Below are 19,805 nucleotides of genomic sequence, written 5' to 3'. Positions count from 1 at the left end.
AGAAATTACATTCCTAGGACATGTTGTTAGTGTCAATGGTATCACTGCAGATTCATCCAAAGTGGAAGCTATCAGATCTTACCCTGTGCCACGAAACATCAAAGAGGTCCAGCGCTTTCTTGGATTAGCGGGATGGTATCACCGTTTTGTCCCAGACTTCTCCAAAATCGCAGAACCCATCAATGCACTGAAAAAGAAAGGACATTCTTTTCATTGGTCACCTCAATGCCAAGAAGCTTTTGAAAAATTGAAGGCTCATCTCACATCACCTCCTATTCTGGGCCATCCAAATCTCCAACTTCCTTTCATGGTTTATACCGATGCCAGCGATACCGGACTCGGTGCTGTATTAACACAACGGAAAAACCAAGGACTGGAAGAAGTCATTGCATACGCAAGCCGCACCCTTAACAAAGCTGAATCGAACTATTCTGCTACTGAGAAAGAGTGCCTAGCAGTCGTATGGGCACTTGAAAAATGGCAGCATTACCTGGAGCACAAGATGTTCACTGTTGTCACCGACCATACTGCGCTACAGTGGGTCATGGGTTCCCCAAAAACCACCAGCCGTCTCATTAGATGGGCCCTACGATTGCAAAGGTTTGATTTCATCATTGAATACCGAAAAGGCAAACTGAATGTAGCACCTGACGCTTTGTCCAGGATTTCCAGCTTACCTTGTTACAACTTGTACTCTAGTCAGGAAGAGGCTGTTGAATTTCCAGTCTCTGCTGTGTCGATTTGGGAGGAACAACACAAAGATTCTGAAATCATAAAGGTGTTTAAAGCATTGGCAGAGAACAACAACAACAACCAAAACTTGAAGGACAAATATGAGGTTAGAGAGGACCAACTGTATCATAAGACCCACCTGTCAGATGGCCAAGTCCACTACAGAGTGTACCTGCCTCGCAGTCTCATACCAGCTGTTCTTAAACACTACCATTCCCATCCGTTAAGCGGCCATGCAGGTATATATAAAACCTACAAACGTCTGCACAATGTTGCTTTCTGGCCAGGGATGTGGACGGACATCAAACATTATGTTAAGTGCTGTACCAAATGTCAAACACTGAAAAGTGAAAACCAAAAACCGGCTGGCAAACTACAACCCGTTTCTGTGTCACAACCCAACAAGATGGTGGGTGTCGACATCATGGGGCCCTTGCCAAGCAGCACACAACGTCACGAGTACCTTCTGGTTTTTGTGGACTATTTCTCTCGCTGGGTTGAGTTCTTCCCCATGCGCAATGCTAATGCTCCAACCATAGCAAAAATTCTCAGGACTGAAATACTCACCCGGTGGGGCGTTCCAGACTTCATCTTGTCTGACCGTGGCACCCAATTTGTTTCCTCCATATTCAAAGAGCTGTGTGCAAAATGGAACATCACTCAAAAACTAACGACAGCATATCATCCACAAACAAATATGACTGAGAGAGTTAACCGAACACTGAAATGCATGATTGCCTCATATGTGGATGACAACCACAAGAAGTGGGATCAGTACTTACCTGAACTCCGTTTTGCCATGAACTCAGCAGTACAGGAGAGCATTGGGATGTCCCCGGCAGAACTTCAACTGGGAAGGAAACTGCACGGCCCCATGGATAAATTACTCCAGGGTAAATGTCTATCACCATCCACTCCATCCTATGATGTTGTCCACCATCTTGCACAGCTGAGGTTGAAAGCAGATGAGTGCTGTAAAAAAGCCCAAAAAAGACAGCTCAGAAGTTACAATAAAACCCGGAGAGAAGCCTCATTTGAGGAAAAAAGTCGTGTCTGGTTAAGAAATTTTCCCCAGTCCAGCGCTCAACACAACTTTACTGCAAAACTAGCCCCAAAGTGGAAAGGACCTTACCGGGTATTAAAACGGTTAGGCCCACTGAATTACCAGATAGCACTGGAGGAAACCGGAGAGGACGTCCGTACAGCTCACATATGTAACCTTAAACCATGCTACCCAACCTCAGAAGAGATTGAGTCCCAGGAAAGGGAAAAACTTAAGCAGTTATTCCAGCAAAGCTCAGATGATGAAGAATTCTTGGGTTTTTAAAAGAAAAAAGGAAAAAAAAAAAAAACACCTGTTTGGTTTGTTTGTTTCATCAACCATGGGTTGTTTTTTCCTGGGGGGGGGGAGAGTGTGACGGTGCGGAAGTCCACGAGCCTTCCAGCATCCGTGCCCATATTTGGGAAAAAAAAATTAAGTGAAAACTTATAAAAAGGACATCAATTTGTAAACAGGGTGTGAAGTATTCGAGAGAGGAAACAGAATGCACTTACCACTTACCTGGTGAAGCAGCTCCAGCTCTTCCGTGACACGCATCGCAGCATCTGCCATGGCTAAACTGGAGTGAGACCGAGAGGTTTATTGCTAAAGGCCGGAACACACCAAGCCGACGGCGACGAACTAGTGGCGACGAAAGCAGACTGCGGGGTCGGCTGGCGTCGGCTGGCGTCGGCAGCGTCTGGGTCCAAAGTTGCCCTGACACACCAAGCCGACGTTCGACAGCCGACGGCCAAATAGCACGTCCGTTCTGCGCCTGCGTGAGATGAAATGCCTTTCCATGCCAGCAGGTGGCAGTAGTTTGTGTTCGTTGCTATGGTTCGTTGCTAGGGAGACCGGAAGAGCTACAGGGATACAAAACATAAACAAAGGTGCATGAAAAACCAGTTCTCGCTCATCACATACGGATTCGTGTTATTTCAAAAATGTCCGACACGTTGCAAATGGCACTGGCTTTGTCAGCCCTTGGTCTTTTGCTTGTGGAAGAGGAAAAGAAGAAGCGGATGAGAAAAATACGGAGAAAGCGCACTAAATGGGTGAAACCATGGATACTCCAGAGACAGGCCCAAGGTGCTTTCCCGAACCTGTGTCGAGAGCTCGAGTTACAGGAAACTTGTGGTTTTAAAAATTTCGCTCGGCTTTTTCCCACTCAATTTCACATGTTAAAAGAACTTATTAGTCCAATCATACAGAGAACAAACACGAACTACCGGGATTGTATCTCCGTGGGGGAACGTCTGATGATTACACTACGGTTCTTGGCAACAGGTAAGGTTATTCGTTGTTTGAACATTTCATTAAAACACCTTTTCAGTTGTGTTTATTTTGGTGTATTATGAAGCATTATAAAAGTGAAAAGAATTTTATTATTTTGTATCCAGTTGTAGCCTACTTTAAAAAGACACAATGTATAAAACATTATTATGGTTGTTTGTAGCACAATGTCTTTAATAACTGATAAAAAAATATTTGCTTTAATGTAGTGTAGTACAAATGCATTAAAAGTGTTAGATTTGACTCTGTAAAAGGTGTGGAAAATTAATAGTGGAGTTATGTGTTTGTAATCTTTGCAGGAGAAAGCTTCAAGAGCCTTTCTTACCAATTCCGGGTGGGAATGTCCACAATTCAGCAATTTGTTCCTGAAACCTGTGCAGCAATCTACCAAGTCTTAAAAGAGAAATACCTAAAGGTATACATGTATCTGTTTAATGTTTTTTGTTTTAGCCCAAAAATGAGCAATTTTTTTGATCTCTCAGATATTGTTTTAGGAGGCCTCTGATGTAGAAATTAAAGATTTTTCAGTTTTTTTACATTTTAATAAGGGTAATTTTAGGGTCTTATATTGTAGTAGATAAACTGAAAGAATAGACAGGATGGTAGACCATGTGTCGAGGGCAGAGATCTAAGTATTATCCATCAAATTATAATTTCAATGCAAATAAAATTCCACTACTACATTCAAACAATACAGTCTGGCTGGCCTATTATGCTCTCTACTTATCATACTAAAAGAACACATTCATCCCCCCAGAGCACTTACAGGTTCATATTCAAGACCATTCATACCTGTCCCTGAACAATGCAACAGGCATCTCCCCCCAAAATCCAAAACATAAAGAGCCTAATGCTGACCTATAAACACTTCTTCAACCCAATAGCATTGTGAGGACGAACAATAGAACCCATTAACTATGTAAATGTGATCTTGAGAGAAAAAAACATTTGCAGGCATTTTTTTTTAAATTTTTGAAAGTGATGTTGTAATTCTGCAGAAGTGGGCTTTGCAGGGTTAATTCAAGAATGTCAAAATCACTGAGTTATTAATGGTCTGACGAGTTAAACTAATTTCTTTTAATTATATTGTTTTTTAGTGCCCAGACACAGTGGAAGAGTGGCAGCAAGTAGCCGTTGGATTCCAGAATCAGTGGCATTTCCCAAATTGCCTGGGTGCTCTGGATGGAAAGCACATTAACATTCGTCCCCCTCCAGGATCTGGATCTAAATTCTTCAACTACAAGCATACATTCTCAATAGTGCTTATGGCACTGGTAGACAGCAACTACAGATTTCTGTATGTTGATGTGGGCTGCAACGGGCGCATTTCAGATGGTGGAGTGTTTGGGGGATGCTCATTGCAGGATGCCTTGGAGAAAAGAACATCCAACATTCCTGCACCTGCACCACTTCCTGAATCAGACCAGCTGGCCCCTTACTGCATTGTGGCTGATGAGGCATTCCCCTTAAAGGAATACCTCATGAAGCCATACCCGAACCGCAAGCTGTCTGTAGAGCAACGCATATTCAATTACAGACTTTCGCGAGGCTCGAAGGGTGGTTGAAAATGCATTTGGCATCCTGGCAAATCGTTTTCGCGTCCTACTAACCACCATTAATATTCAAAGCACTGCCAAAGTGGAGGACATTGTTTTGTCTTGCTGTGCTCTGCACAACTTTCTGCGCAAAGAGTGCTGTGAAGTGTACATGGCAGGAATCGACCAGGAAGAACAAGATCATGACACTGTCCCTGGAAGATGGAGAGAAGACCCTGGCCTACAGCAGGCCTCTCTGCCACGCACAACCAACAGTACAACACACGCCAAACAGCTCAGGGATAAACTGTGCCAGTACTTTAATTCGGACACCGTGCAGTGCCCTTTCAGTGGGGCAAAATATAAGCATGTAGCAAACTTGTTTCTTTCCCCCTTGACCTTGGTTTATGTTTTATAACAATGGTGTGAATTTGCAAAATAAAGTTTATATTTTTACATCATTGTGTTTTGTGATTTTTTTTTTACATAAAGAACAGTGAAGTACCTTTTACACAAAGTCAGTGTTTTATTTTCAAATGTGCAAAAATAGCATTAAGGTAATTTACAGAAAAATATCAACAGTTGGTATTTAAAATAAATAAAATGTACAGAAATATAAACTTTGCATAAGTACTCTAATATAACGTACAACTAAGCGTGACATATTTACTAAATGCTACAATATCTGTTTACAATTTTGCTACATAAAAAATTACAAGTGTGTATACTGATTGGAAGATGCATCCAGTGCATGGTTGTGGCCCACTGAATATTTGAAAATGCAATTATCAACCTCATGCTGGAAATGTGGCAGTAGATGTGGTGGCAAATTCCGCATTCTGTGTTCAAGATTTTTGCAGTAAGCTGAGATGGCATCATTGGTGTTTTCCTGTGATGCCAACTTTTCCAGAGTTTTGCCGATGGTGCGCATCAAGTTTGTGGATTCCTCGCTGGAGGATTCGTCTTGCATCTTCCTGCGCTTCCCTGGAGGCTTTGGTTTTATGTTGGAGCTTTGCAAAATGGTCCTTTCTCATGGCTGTGGACTCAGTTCCACAGATGGTGGATTCAGCCAAGGGTGTACTTGACCGTAGGTCAGCATCACTGAAGCTGGGGTCTTCATGGGTGCCAGTCCAGGTGTCACTGTTGGTACCATCTGAGGGTGAACAGGAATCACTATCAGCCGCAGGTTCCTTAAAAAACATAAGATACAAATGTGACAAGTTAATGTAATGGCTTGACTTAATATGCGGAGTTACTTGTGAATAGACTCTTTTAAAGAAGCACTTGCCATCTTACAAAAAGCAAAATGTTTATTTTATTCTGAAATTAAACAATAAATAAATAAATAAATATAAATATATTTGTTTATTTACCATGATCATTAGATTTGAAGTGCTCTCCTTCCTTTTTGTGTGAGGCTCTAGAAACTGCAGGCGGTTCAGGATCCATTGCTGCCTGCCAGTCTTCTGAGCTCCAGAACTTCCTGAGGGTCCTTGTTTCTTATAACGCATGTATTGGGTTCGCAATGAATCCCACCGCTTCTTGAGCTCTTTTTCTGAGGGACAAAGTAAAATTTTGTAAGCATTAAGTGTTATGGCTGCTTATTTTGTCACTTTAATGAGTATTTGTTATGCCAACAAATGTTACTTTTTGCTGTATTGTTAATTATATTATTAACAATTTGATTAACTTTAATATTATTATGAAATATGAGATGCTAGCACAGCACATATTAATTACTGTCTGTTTCCATAAACAAACTTAGTTTGGTACACACAAAACACTAAAATGGTTATATTAGTTTTACTATGGACTATTGAACAATTACAAACAAGCTTTCTCAATTGCCAAAAAGGAAATCTTACCTGATATGACGAGTTTATTTTCGATCTCACGCCACAGTTCAGCTTTCAGCACACGGTTGACATAACATTTTTCCGTAATGTCATACAAACCCGGCCTTTCCTGGATCATGTTGATCAATTGCCTTTCACTTGCCTCGTTCCAGATAGCCATGTCTTTCACGTACCTAAGGTAAACAATGTGTGTTCCCTCTTGACTTCGTCGTTTACTTGCTTCGTCACTTCCGTTTTTCTTTTCTCATGCACTGGTTCGCTAGCTGAACAGCCAATCAGAATGATCATATGGCCCGACGGCCCGACGAGGTCCAACGCCGATTCAACATTTCGAATCGGCCGAAACAAAGCCGACGAGGACCAACTTCAGCCGACGGTGCAGAACACACCGAGGAAACTTAGTCGGCCGACGAAGAAAAACTGCCCGACGGCCGACCGTCGGCTTGGTGTGTTCCGGCCTTAATACTGGCTACGGAGCAAGATCGTGCCGTTTCCCTGCAGAAGAGTGCAGAATAATTCGTACCAGCTCTTCTGAGACGACGCGACTCGCATCTGCCGTGGCGAACGAGTCGAATAAACAAAGCAAAGCCTTACTCCTAACAGTAACTGCAGACCTGTGCCGTTGTCCTGCAGAAGGCAGGAAAATCCATACCAGCGAGTCCAGGTATTCCATCTCCATGCACGTCCTCTGAAAACTCTCCAAACTCTCTCGAAGGCCTCACCACAAAGAACAACCCGCACACACACACTCACCACAACAATACGCACACACACATAATATACAAAGTCACGCATTCACATCTTTACTTTCGTTATTTCGCCTATTGGCATATTGTGTTTTTTTGAACTTGGGAACTGTTGAGTTTATTTAATCATTTGCCTCGCTCCTTTTGTGGTTGTGTTTTTTTTTTTCCCTTTCTCTTCTTAGTTTTTTATTATTTATTTTTTTGTGTGGCTCATTTTGGAGTTATAATGTGGAGAAAACTGGACACCTGAAACTGTGAAACTGCCGTTACTACTACCCAGGACGTGAATATATGGAATTGTTTTTTTTTCTTGCTGTTATTATTTTGGTTGAATGTGATATCTGTGGTATAATTGCATTGCAATCTCTTTATTGTTTGACTAAAAATATATATATATATTCACTTGAACTGCATACTTGTTTGTAAAGTTTTTTTTTTTTATTATTTTCATGTAACTGGTATTTTATACCTGGCGCCCGAACTTTATTTGGTTAAAACCAAAAAAATGTAAAAGATTAATTTTGGATGGGCCGCCACCGTTACAAAGTACAGGGATATCCTGGACGAAAACCTTTTCCAGAGTGCTCAGGACCTCAGACTGGGCCGAAGGTTTACCTTCCAACAAGACAATGACCCTAAGCACACAGCTAAAATAACGAAGGAGTGGCTTCACAACAACTCTGTGACTGTTCTTGAATGATCCAGCCAGAGCCCTGACTTAAACCCAATTGAGCATCTCTGGAGAGACCTAAAAATGGCTGTCCACCAACGTTTACCATCCAACCTGACAGAACTGGAGAGGATCTGCAAGGAGGAATGGCAGAGGATCCCCAAATCCAGGTGTGAAAAACTTGTTGCATCTTTCCCAAAAAGACTCATGGCTGTATTAGCTCAAAAGGGTGCTTCTACTAAATACTGAGCAAAGGGTCTGTCTGAATACTTAGGACCATGTGATATTTCAGTTCCCTTTCGTGGGAACTATCGACGCTACGTCGGATGACGTGATGGGAACCCTCTGTATTTTGTGTTCGTGAAGCACCTCTGTATCCAACCAATGAAAAGACGTGACGTCAGAGGCGGGTGACGTCACGGATCAGGAAGCTATAAAGCACACCTGAACACAAAGCACGCCAGCTTCTGTTGTCTTCAGCAAGCGCTCTCTGTATCTCGTTTGTCTTATTTATTGTTTGTCTGTCTGATATATTCACACAGTGATCTCTTCGTCCGAGGACAAGAGTTTCAAAGCACAATAAAAAAAGACATATAAAGAAATATTATGGCGGAAAAGTGTACATGTGTGTAAAATGCCTGGGGGTTGAGCACACACAGGCGGCTCTCGAGGGAGCTGTCTGTGTGCACTGTGAGCGGCTCACCCTCAGAGTGCTGCGATCGCGTCGAGCGCTCTTCGAGGAGGGCGCCGAGGGGAGTGTTCCCCGCGGGTCCGGTCCCGCTGTTGCCGAGGCACAGCATAGGCTGCGCTCGTGGGGTTCACAGATGGATCTAGCGGAGGGGGAAGAGACGGGCCCTGCCTTATCGCTTCCCTTACCCGCTAAACCCAGTGTCTCTCCTTTGGTGGTGGAAGCACGCGTAGCGGTTTGTTCCCCCCGAAGAGAGGCACCGATGCTCAATATATCTTCCTCCGAGGAGGTTGATGTAGAGAGTGTCGATGATGTACCGCCATCAACATTACCGGCTTATGAGGAGCTATTAGAGGTAGTGACCAGGGCTGTTGATAAGTTGAATATAGAATGGCCTGCGGAGAAAGCCGAGTCCAGAGTGAAAAGTAAACTGGACGAACACTTTCTTCCCCCTCGGTCACTGCCTCAGCGCCGGGGTCTCCCGTTCTTTCCCAACCTCCATGCCGAGGTGTCGAGGTCGTGGAAGAGACCCGTGCAGTATCGGCTGTACAGCCCGCAGACATCGCTGTACAGCAATATTGTTGGCCTAAAAAATCATGGCTATGGGGCGATGCCTCGGGTAGAGGAGACGCTTGCGAGCCATCTCTCGCCCGAGACCGCGTCGTCCCTTAAGACTCCGGCGCTGCCCACCAAGCCTCTGAAAACTACATCCAGCTTGGTGGGCAAGGCTTACTCGGCAGCTGGTCAGGCGGCGGCATGCCTTCATACAATGTCTATCCTCCAGGCATATCAAGCCGACCTGCTGGGGGAAATTGATCAGAGCGGGGAAGCGTCCTTTGAGGCAATCCATGAGTTGCGTAAAGCCACAGATTTAGCTCTCCGGGCGGTGGCCACGGAGAGGCACCTATGGTTGAATCTGTCGGACATCAAGGAACGTGATAAGAACTCGCATGGACGCGCCGCTGTCTCCTGATGGCCTGTTCGGCGACGCAGTGTCAACAGTCGTCGACAGGTTTCAGGAGTCACGTAAACAGACGGCGGCGTTTTCTAAAGTTATTCCCCGGCGCGCTCATCCCCCCGAGGCTGCTGGGCGGGAGCAGCCTCGGCCGACAGCCAGCTCCTCAGCAACATCCGCGCACAGAGCGCAGCAAAAAGCCAGTGTCGCCTCCCGTACTCCCCCACGCAGTGCCTGGGGACCGGGACGGGCGGCACAGGCAAGCCTTCCGGAGGTAGGGCGGATCTGAGGACCGTCATTATCTCCCGGAAGGCTTCAAAGAAGAAGTCCTGACACTAGTGTCACAGGACTTCTTGAGGGCAGCCCCCTCCGGGAGGATTCGGATATCGGGTCCTCCTCGGTGCCTTCAGGGGACCGTTCTGCCAACCCTGCCACCAAGTGTGAGTCAGGGCGCAGCGGTCTCCACCGATCCTCCGAGGGGGGTCGGTCAGCACGTGATTCGCCTGTCTGCCGGTGCGCCGCGTCAGATAGACGAGCCAAGTGCTCAAAAAACACCAGAGACCAGTCTCGAGAGACTGGTTCCCTTAGTAGAATATTTGGAAGAGTGGAAAAATCTCCCGAATGTTTCGAAGTGGGTGCTGCTCATGATAGAACAGGGCTACAGAATTCAGTTCGGTTCACGACCGCCCAGGTTCAACGGGGTGCTTCCCACGGTGGTAACCCCAGAGAAGTCTCTGGTGATGGAGCAAGAAGTAACGACGCTTTTGCAAAAAGGGGCTATAGAAAGGGTTTCCCCTCCCAGCAAAATGTTGGGCTTTTACAGCCGCTACTTCATTGTTCCGAAGAAGGATGGAGGGTTGCGTCCGATCATAGATTTACGTGTGTTAAATCGATCTGTAAAGAAGCTGAAGTTCAAAATGCTTACACTCAGACAGATCATCCCTCAGATCAGGTCCGAGGACTGGTTTGTAGCGATAGATCTGAAAGACGAATACTTTCATGTATCCATCCATCCTTCACACAGGAAGTTCCTCAGGTTTGCTTTCGGGGGCGAAGCTTACCAATACAGGGTTCTTCCGTTCGGCCTATCCCTCTCACCCCGCACGTTCACGAAGTGCGTGGATGCAGCGCTGGCTCCGCTGAGACTCCAGGGCATCCGCGTGCTGAACTATATCGACGATTGGTTGATATTAGCTCAAACAGAACAATTGGCAGTTCAACATCGAGATGTTGTTCTGTCGCACATGAAGAGGCTTGGGCTGAGGCTCAACGGCAAAAAGAGTGTGCTGGTCCCGAGTCAGGTTGCAAACTACTTAGGTGTAATCTGGGATTCCACCACGATGCAGGCGCAGTTGTCCCCTGCTCGTGTGAGTTCCATTCTCGGGGCCGTGAAAGGGGTGAAGTTAGGCCAGTCACTCACTGTAAAACAGTTTCAGAGACTGTTGGGTCTGATGGCAGCTGCGTCCAACGTTATTACTTTTGGCCTTCTGCACATGAGACCCCTACAGTGGTGGCTCAGGACCAAGGGGTTTTCCCCGAGGGGAAATCCTTTTCGCATGATCAAAGTCACGCGGCGATGCCTTCGTGCTCTGGTCATGTGGAAGAAGCCTTGGTTCCTAACCCAGGGACCCGTGCTGGGGACTTCTGGTCGTCGTGTAATGCTTACGACAGATGCTTTCCTCACGGGCTGGGGAGCGGTCATGAGTGGCCGCTCAGCTCAGGGTCTGTGGGAGGACCATCAGCGCTCCTGGCACATAAATCGGCTGGAGATGATGGCGGTGTTCCTTGCACTAAAACACTTCTTCCCCGACCTGAGAGATCATCATGTGTTGGTCCGCACGGACAACACTACGGTGGTCTCGTATATCAACCATCAGGGGGGTTTGCGGTCTCGCCCATTATCAAAGTTGGCCAGCCGCATCCTCCTCTGGTCCCAGGGGAAGCTCCTCTCGCTGAGAGCAGCTTACATCCCCGGGCGGTTGAATGTGGGAGCGGACGCCCTGTCGAGGCAGGGCGCGAGACCGGGGGAATGGAAACTCCACACCGAGGTGGTGGAGGTGATATGGAAAACTTTCGGTCGAGCTCAAGTCGATCTCTTTGCCACAGAGGAGTCAGCTCAGTGCCCTCTGTGGTACTCACTTCAGCACCCAGCACATCTAGGGCTGGATGCCATGCTGCAGACGTGGCCGAGGCTACGTCTGTATGCATTCCCCCCAGTCTCAATGCTTCCGGGAGTTCTGGAAAAGGTTCGCCAGGAGAAGGTCGACCTAATATTGGTGGCCCCTTACTGGCCGACCAGAATATGGTTTTCAGACATAATGTCTCTACTACACGGCTCTCCCTTGGAGCTTCCTCTCAGGCAGGATCTCCTGTCTCAAGTGGGTGGCACGATTCTCCATCCCCGCCCAGATATGTGGAAACTGTGGGCCTGGCCCCTGAGGGGGCAAGGCTCATAGAAACTGGTCTCCCAACCGAGGTTGTGGAGACCATCCTTCATTCCAGAGCTCCCTCCACGAGGAAGCTGTACTTACAAATGGAAAGTGTTCGCCTTGTGGTGTGAACAGCATAATTTGGACCCGGTCCATTCCTCAGTCTCAGACGTGCTTCGGTTCCTTCAGGAAAAGTTCTCGGAAGGTTTAACCCCTTCCACGCTGAAAGTATATGTCGCCGCTATTTCGGCTCATCATATCCCTGTAGGGGGCTCCTCGCTGGGTCGAGACCCCTTAGTAGTACGCTTCCTCCGTGGTGCACTCAGGTTGAGACCTGTGGTGCGCACAAAGACCCCGACCTGGGACCTCACTATTGTGCTCCAAGGGCTGGCTGAGGCTCCCTTCGAGCCAATAGAAGAGGTGTCAGACAAGTTCCTGACACTGAAAACTATCTTTCTCTTGGCCGTCTCTTCTCTGAAGAGAATTGGTGATTTACAAGCGCTGTCAGTCGCTCCATCCTGTCTCGAGTTCGCGCCTGGTATGGTGAAAGCCTTTCTACATACCAGGCCGGGCTATGTTCCAAAGGTTCCGATGAGGGTCCCAGGCCCCATTGTACTGGAGGCTTTCTGCCCGCCTCCTTTCACAAATGTGGATCAGGAAAGAAAGAATCTGCTTTGCCCTGTAAGAGCACTAGATGCGTATGTCCACAGAGCTGCCCTGTGGAGGAAAACAGAACAATTGTTTGTGTGTTATGGGTCCCCTAAGAAGGGGGGTCCAGCATCTAAACAGCGGATGAGCAAGTGGTTGGTCGAGGCCATCTCACTTGCGTATGAGACGGTGGGGCGCCCGTGTCCTTTGATGGTGCGGGCTCACTCCACGAGAGGTATGGCCGCGTCCAGAGCTCTTCTGTCTGGTGTCTCTATGGACGACATTTGTGGTGCGGCTGGATGGTCATCCCAGCACACCTTTATCAGATTTTATAATCTTCATCTTAATATCACTCCCGGGGCCAGGGTGCTACAAGATAGCAGCCAGGCACTTGGAGAGACGGCGTAGTTGGGATTGCGTTCCCATCACGTCATCCGACGTAGCGTCGATAGTTCCCACGAAAGGGAACGTCTCGGGTTACGAGTGTAACCCTTGTTCCCTGAGTAAGGGAACGAGACGCTACGTCACGTGGCCGTATCTCCCGCATACCTGGTGCGCTTGCTTCAGACAACCTACAGAAGCTGGCGTGCTTTGTGTTCAGTTGTGCTTTATAGCTTCCTGATCCGTGACGTCACCCGTCAGGGAACAAGGGTTACACTCGTAACACGAGACATTTTTATTTCTTAATAAATCTGCCAAAATGTCAACAATTCTGTGTTTTTGTCAATATGGGGTGCTGTGTGTACATTAATGAGGAAAAAAAAAAAAAAACATTTTAGCAAATGGCTGCAATATAACAAAGCGTGACAAATTTAAGGGGGTCTGAAAACTTTCCGTACCCACTGTATAAACTATGCATTTTTCCATTCACTAATTATAGCCTTTAGATTTATATATTAAATGTCTCAATCAAGTGGAAAAATATTTAAAAATACCATATGTTAAAAGATCATCATAAACATTTTAAATTAAAACTTTCCATCCACACAACTGAGGATACTGCATCCCATGCATTTAAATATTTACACTACAATTTCTGCAGGTAATTCTACAGGTTCTGCAGTTTTTTCACCTCCACAATGAGACAAGTGCTATTTATTATGTCGGCATATTTTTCTAAATGTGTTTTAGTTTTCCTGGCTATACCCAGGGTAGAAAGTCATATGTTGACTGTGAAACACAGGCTACTTTAACAATATATTTATGGTGAAATTGCTACATTTTTGTGTTCACAAGTCCTCCTTGGAAAATCAAGTTTATGATTTGGGAAGTCGTGATTAAAACATCAGGTACATTCAAATCACTTTCATCGATGCAAGATGGTGGTGTACCTTCTCTTAAATAACATTTCTTTTCTTAATGAACTCTTAATCATTTTTTTAACTTAAATGAAGAAAAATTATGTGCATCAGGTGTTTTTTGTGTTCTTAATTAAAAAAATAAATAAATAAATAATTGTCAACTAGAGATGTTGCATTCATTGATCCCACGCTGTTTCTCACTGACACGCCACCGATTCAGAAACTCTGAGCTCAAAGAAAATCCAGAGTTTCCCACTTGTAGGCCTGCTTTCACAGACATATTAGGCCTTAGATAAATTAGGACATTTAGGTGGCTTTTTAAAACAAGGCTTAGAAAAATAAACAAATAAAAACAAAATAATAATAACATTACTGGTGTGCATTTTGGGGCACTGACATCAGTGTAAGTTGCTCTCAGTTAAAACAGCTCAAACATGCATTTTAGTCTGGGACTAGGCTTGAGCCTTGTCTGTAAAAACCAGGCAGTAATTATGACTTTTTGGTGGTGTTCATGTGTGTACAACTCACAGTTACACTTAGTGTGTGTTGCCCAGCCTTGTGGATTATTGTCATTAAACTTTGTGTTGGCTCAGATGAGCCACAACCTGTTGAATTTTACACAGTGCTTGAGGGTGCTGTCTGTGTTTGTCTGTTGTTTACTGTGAGCGTCTCCCTTTTCGGGACGCTCTGTTCTCGTTTGACACTCTTCCCGAGGGAAGAGGTGTCTGCATCTGTGCCTTATGATTCTGGCCCCGTTTGTGCTGAGGCAATATAGTGGCTGCGATCATAGGGCTCGCAGATGAGCTCGTTGGGAAGTTTGAAAAAGTTGTCTCTCTCTCAGCTTCCCTGCGGCTGACGGGGATGACTGGATGACGATGACGTTTCTGTTTGACATCATCGCGTCCGGCGCGAGCGCTCCTCTGGCTGTTGTGTGTGTGCGGAGCTGTTGTGTGTTTGGGACGCGCTTCTTGGCGGGCTGCAGCTGCCGTGAGAGCGCGTTAAGAAAGGGGCTGCGCGGACGGCTTGACGAGCGGTTCCTTTCTGTCCATTAATGCAGCGGTTTCCATGACTTTCCATTCCCTTCTGATCTCCGTGTTTGGAAAAACCTCTAGCCATCCAGATTTGTATCTGAATCCAGACAGACGGGAGGAGGAAGAAGCGAGAGTGAGGTGGGTGATCGATTGTAAACACCGTTACGTTTGTAATCACTTTCTAGAACTTTTATGCTAGGGAAAAATGTGTTTTTTCCTCTGAGCCACTTGTTTCTTTAATCAAGTTTAAGTTGATGTTGCTAGGGTTTAGCATTCGTCCTCTATGGCTCAGTACAGATTTGAGAATCTGTATGGAGAGAATTATTTTCCTCTTTGAAAACAGCATATACATCAAAGCGCTGCATTTGCTTTGAAGTTCTAGACTTTTGCCCTACATTGTATGTGAGCTTACTTATGCTTCCACAGGTTAGCACCTGTTACCATAATAGCAGGCTTTTTCATGTAGCTGCTATTGGAGACACTGGTGACCTATAGTCCCCATTAGTAGGTTTATTGGTGTTAGTGAGTGCATCACCTGTTGGATTGCATACTCAGGGTAGTATAGAACCATGTTTTGAGAAAAGCTGGTTTCTATTAGCTCCCTTTTTGTGATCTTGTTAACAGCTATATTGCATATAACTTTGATTGTAGGCTTTTATGGTTAATTAGCCTTCTTCTAGTTAGCAATTGTTTTTCTAACAAGTGCTGTTAGCTGATCATAGTTTGCTCACATAGTTTACAGCATTTCACGAGCTGAAGCCACGTGTCATTAGAATGGTAGGCCCCAACAGGCCTCTTTTCTAGTTTACATGCTGGCACAGTTTGTGTTTTATTCTTTATCTTTGAGTGGCTAAGCCCTCAGGGTGTATGCTGTGGTTAAACCTTACTGAGGTTTGGTTTGAACTGCATCCGTCTTCCTGAGCCTGAGCTAATAGCCACATAGATGTCTAAGGTGGATCTATTCAGTGCTCCTAGAAATGGCCACTGGACTTATGCCATATGTCTAAAGGTTGCTAGGCTCTATGGGCCGCCTTTTTCAACATAGTGGTATATGTTGACGTGTATTTCTCTTTGAGAACCTTTTATATACACTTCTGGTTGGCCAGGTGCCCAGATGATATTTAATCTCCTTGGTGTCGGTTATTTATCATTCTTCAGTGCCTAAGAACATTGCCACGAGCTGATGCCCACGTGTCTGTCGAGGTGATAGGCCCGCAAGGGCCTTCCTCGACTATGTGTCGGTGTGTTGTACTCCTCTTGCTTGAAAGAGTAAAAAGGTTCTTTTACTGAGTGCACTGATCGTTGGATTGTGTTGGGTAGATTATCATATGGGCGCTTTGCAGTCTCCCATGCTGCCGTTGAAGTTGCCTGTCTGCTGCAGCAAGACAGGTTTTCAGGGTGGCCCCTTCAGGCCACTTTCTGAATATACTTCTGTTTCACATATAGCTACTATCATGGTAGGCTCCTGTTTGGCCTCCATGAGTATGTGCCCATTTCATGGTCTACCTGTTAGATAAGCTTTGTACTTCCCCTTTGGGGTTATGTTGTAATAGTGCTTAGCTCCCTAAGCTGATCATGGTGGTAGGCCTTAATCAGGCCTCCTCCTAAGATTCAGCCCCAGGCTGGTTTGTGCTCCCCTGTATCAGGGTTCTCTAGCGCACAGCCTCCTTAGTGCGTTAATTAAGCACTGAGTAGATCCTAGGATGAGTGGATTGTCTCCCCTCAATAAGAGGGTTCATAGCACTCAGCTGAGTTCTGCTCTCCAGGATGCCCATCTCTGCGCGTGGGTCTGAGTTGCTTCTGCTTTTCTGCAGTCACTCTTACCTACTCTCTTCAATGAAGAATGTGTTATGGAGATTCTGTACTCAGACAGGGTTGGCCAAGACTAAGTTTTTCCTATGACAGACCAGGTCGGCCTCCCTGGTGGCATTAGGGGTGACTTCGTTCCCCTCTAGTGACTGGACGGGGTTCCCTTCGGTTCCCTGGCCTCATTCCCTTAAAGAAACCACTTTGTCTGTGGAAAAGTTGGTCTCAGATGCCTCTAGCGGCCTTAGTAGGCCTTCTCTCTCTGGAAGGCCTTATGTAGGCCTGGTGTGGCCCAAGGGTGAGTTGCTAAGCGTTTCCTTCGAAACTGCTTGACGTTTGTCAGCCATATTATTTGGCAAGCACTCTCCTCAAGCATGGCGGCGTGGGTATATCGTTCCCCATTGCATAGTCAAATGCAGAGCAAGTTTCCTTTCGAAAGGGAACGTCTCAGGTTACGTATGTAACCATCGTTCCCTGAGAACCAGGGAACGAGACTCTGCATTTCCCTACCATGCTTCGGGCTGTCTGCCTGCAGAACAATCCCTCAAGACAATGGATGTCTTCTGTTTCTCCAAGCACTCCTTTAATATTTCCAGGTCGCTCCATATGACGTCATAGGCTGTCGCCGGCCAATAGGGATTGGAGTTATAGGATACTTTCAGACACCTGGGTCACGTGACGTTCCCCATTGCGTAATCAAACGCAGAGTCTCGTTCCCTGGTTCTCAGGGAACTATGGTTACATACGTAACCTGAGACGTTTGCTTTAGTTATAAAGGACTTTTAATTTGCTTTCATTCATGACATGTTACTTTGTTTGAGTTTCCCCCCACTCACCTGTTAGCATGAACACTAACACTAATCCTCACAGCTGTTCGTCTTTTAGTTCATCACCATTGTATATTTAAGTTCCTCCTGTTTACTCAGTTTTGGTCACTGTTACCTTTAGTGTGTGTTGCCCTGCTTTGTGGATTATTGTCATTAAACCTTGTGTTGGAACTTAATGCTTCTGTCTTCTTCTGTGTGCCTGCAACAACCCTTGACAATTATGGGCACCCAAAATAAATAAATAAGTAAAAAAATCGACCATAAAGGTACTGCAAATGGATTTGTGTTTGAAACAGGCATTACAGGTAAATGATTTTATTTATAGCTGAGGTACAGCAGTTGGAACATCCACTCCAGCATGTTAAGCTGTCATGCTCATGTTGTTTGGAGATGTGGATTCCAGCCCACATCATGCTCTCATTACATTCCCCATGATATCCTATAAATACAAATGGAAACAGCAACTGATTAGTCCATATCGGTATGGAGAGCAATAGGATTTTTTATATGTTCAGGTTTCAATGAAACAAGATATATTTTTCAGAATTATCTAATTCAGTGTTCTAATTAAACAAACTTTCATGCGTAACTTTCACAGTGCAATCTGTTGAAGCCGCTAACACAGTCAAATGTCAACTAAAAAATACTTTATAAACCAAACACAAGAATATCTTTTCTTTTTTTCTTCTGTACATGTGTGTGGGATATAGGGTGAATTCAGGGTGATTGGGACACTTTTTGTCATTGAGTTTGTTGACTTTGTGTCCCAATCAACATGAATTCACCCTACTTATGATAGCCTATAATGCAGTGATACATAATTAAATAATTAATTAATTTTCCATGAGCCATATGATACTGATACTGCTGCTATGGTAACCACAGGAGAACTACTGCTTTTTGCATGTGTCTATTTGGCGTCAAGTGAAAATAGCAGCAAGCAGCTCTTGTTATCACTGACTTGTGGAGACAAATAAGGTTGGATACAGTTTATTCAAAATGGTGATGTTTTGTCATTTACTAATTATTTTTGTGGTTGCTAAGAAATTCTCCCTTTTGAGCCAGAGATGCCATTTCTATAGGCACCCAGCTTCATGGTTGAATATCCCCCCAGAACACCACACCACACACACACACACACACACACACACACACACACACACACACACACACACACACACACACACACACACACACACATACTGGTTTTTGTGGTTTACGAGGACTTTGATGCTCAAACCAGTAGGATTGTGGTTTAGGGGGACACACCTTTCCCGATGCCCTACAGTGATGATAAAACTATCAAAAATTTTGTTTTGATCTGCAGATCACACATCTGGCTTTAAAGTTTCTTTACACACAACAGAACGGAAAATATGACAACATGACATATCAGTGGTATACAAGGACATTCCCGCCCATCCAAAAATGTTCCCGCCTATGACATAATTGTGATTTTTGGGTACAACCTGATTTATGAGGACACCTATTGTACAATACACAAAACATGTCATTTCTCTGGATTACAAGGACTAGTGTGTTTTACAGGTACATGACCACACACACACACAAACCTGACGATATGGTGTATTAGCAAGACTGAGGTGATTAATGAGTACCTGATCTTAAACACAATACACAACTGACACACTCCAACATTACAGGGACCAGTGTGTTTAATGGTACATGACCACACACAACACACAAACCTGACGATATGGTGTATTAGCAAGACTGAGGTGATTAATGAGTACCGGTTCCTCAATACAATACACACCTGACACACTCCAACATTACAGGGACCAGTGTGTTTAATGGTACATGACCACACACAACACACAAACCTGACGATAAGGTGTATTAGCAAGACTGAGGTGATTAATGAGTACCGGTTCCTCAATACAATACACACCTGACACACTCCAACATTACAGGGACCAGTGTGTTTAATGGTACATGACCACACACAACACACAAACCTGACGATATGGTGTATTAGCAAGACTGAGGTGATTAATGAGTACCTGATCTTAAACACAATACACACCTGACACACTCCAACATTACAGGGACCAGTGTGTATTAGAAGTACTTTAATTATGACTTAAAATAACAACATAAACATTGAGTTTTTCCGGTTTTAACCATGTAATACCATCATGGAATGGCATTTTAAGGGGAAAATGAAATCCACAACTAAAAAACTAGGTCAATAACACATGGACAACTGTGTAATCTGTGTAATCAGA

General features: G+C 45.0%; 1 protein-coding gene across 1 annotated transcript; it reads right to left on the bottom strand.

The window, feature by feature from the left end:
• Positions 1 to 5,008: 5,008 nt before the first annotated feature.
• LOC137024577 (uncharacterized) lies at positions 5,009 to 6,615 on the bottom strand. The gene is made up of 3 exons (XM_067392286.1): positions 6,465 to 6,615; positions 5,973 to 6,154; positions 5,009 to 5,789 (listed from the first exon to the last, which is right to left on the bottom strand). The coding sequence occupies exons 1-3, from the start codon at positions 6,613 to 6,615 to the stop codon at positions 5,475 to 5,477; spliced, it is 648 nt and encodes a 215-aa protein (XP_067248387.1). The 3' UTR covers positions 5,009 to 5,474.
• Between the last annotated feature and the right edge of the window lie 13,190 nt (positions 6,616 to 19,805).

The sequence above is a fragment of the Chanodichthys erythropterus genome, chromosome 2 (genome assembly GCF_024489055.1).
Source record: "Chanodichthys erythropterus isolate Z2021 chromosome 2, ASM2448905v1, whole genome shotgun sequence".
Classification (NCBI taxonomy): Eukaryota; Metazoa; Chordata; class Actinopteri; order Cypriniformes; family Xenocyprididae; genus Chanodichthys; species Chanodichthys erythropterus.
The sequence above is the reverse complement of the archived record's forward strand: the minus strand, read 5'-3'. Positions and strand labels throughout refer to the sequence as shown.

What these genes read in the sequence shown, in the direction of transcription:
- LOC137024577 (XM_067392286.1), bottom strand. Translation starts at nt 6,615, where the DNA reads ATGGCTATCTGGAACGAGGCAAGTGAAAGGCAATTGATCAACATGATC. An exon ending in AAATAAACTCGTCATATCAG is followed by an intron (nt 6,155 to 6,464) that starts GTAAGATTTCCT and finishes TTTGTCCCTCAG; the next exon opens with AAAAAGAGCTCAAGAAGCGG. An exon ending in CTTCAAATCTAATGATCATG is followed by an intron (nt 5,790 to 5,972) that starts GTAAATAAACAA and finishes ATGTTTTTTAAG; the next exon opens with GAACCTGCGGCTGATAGTGA.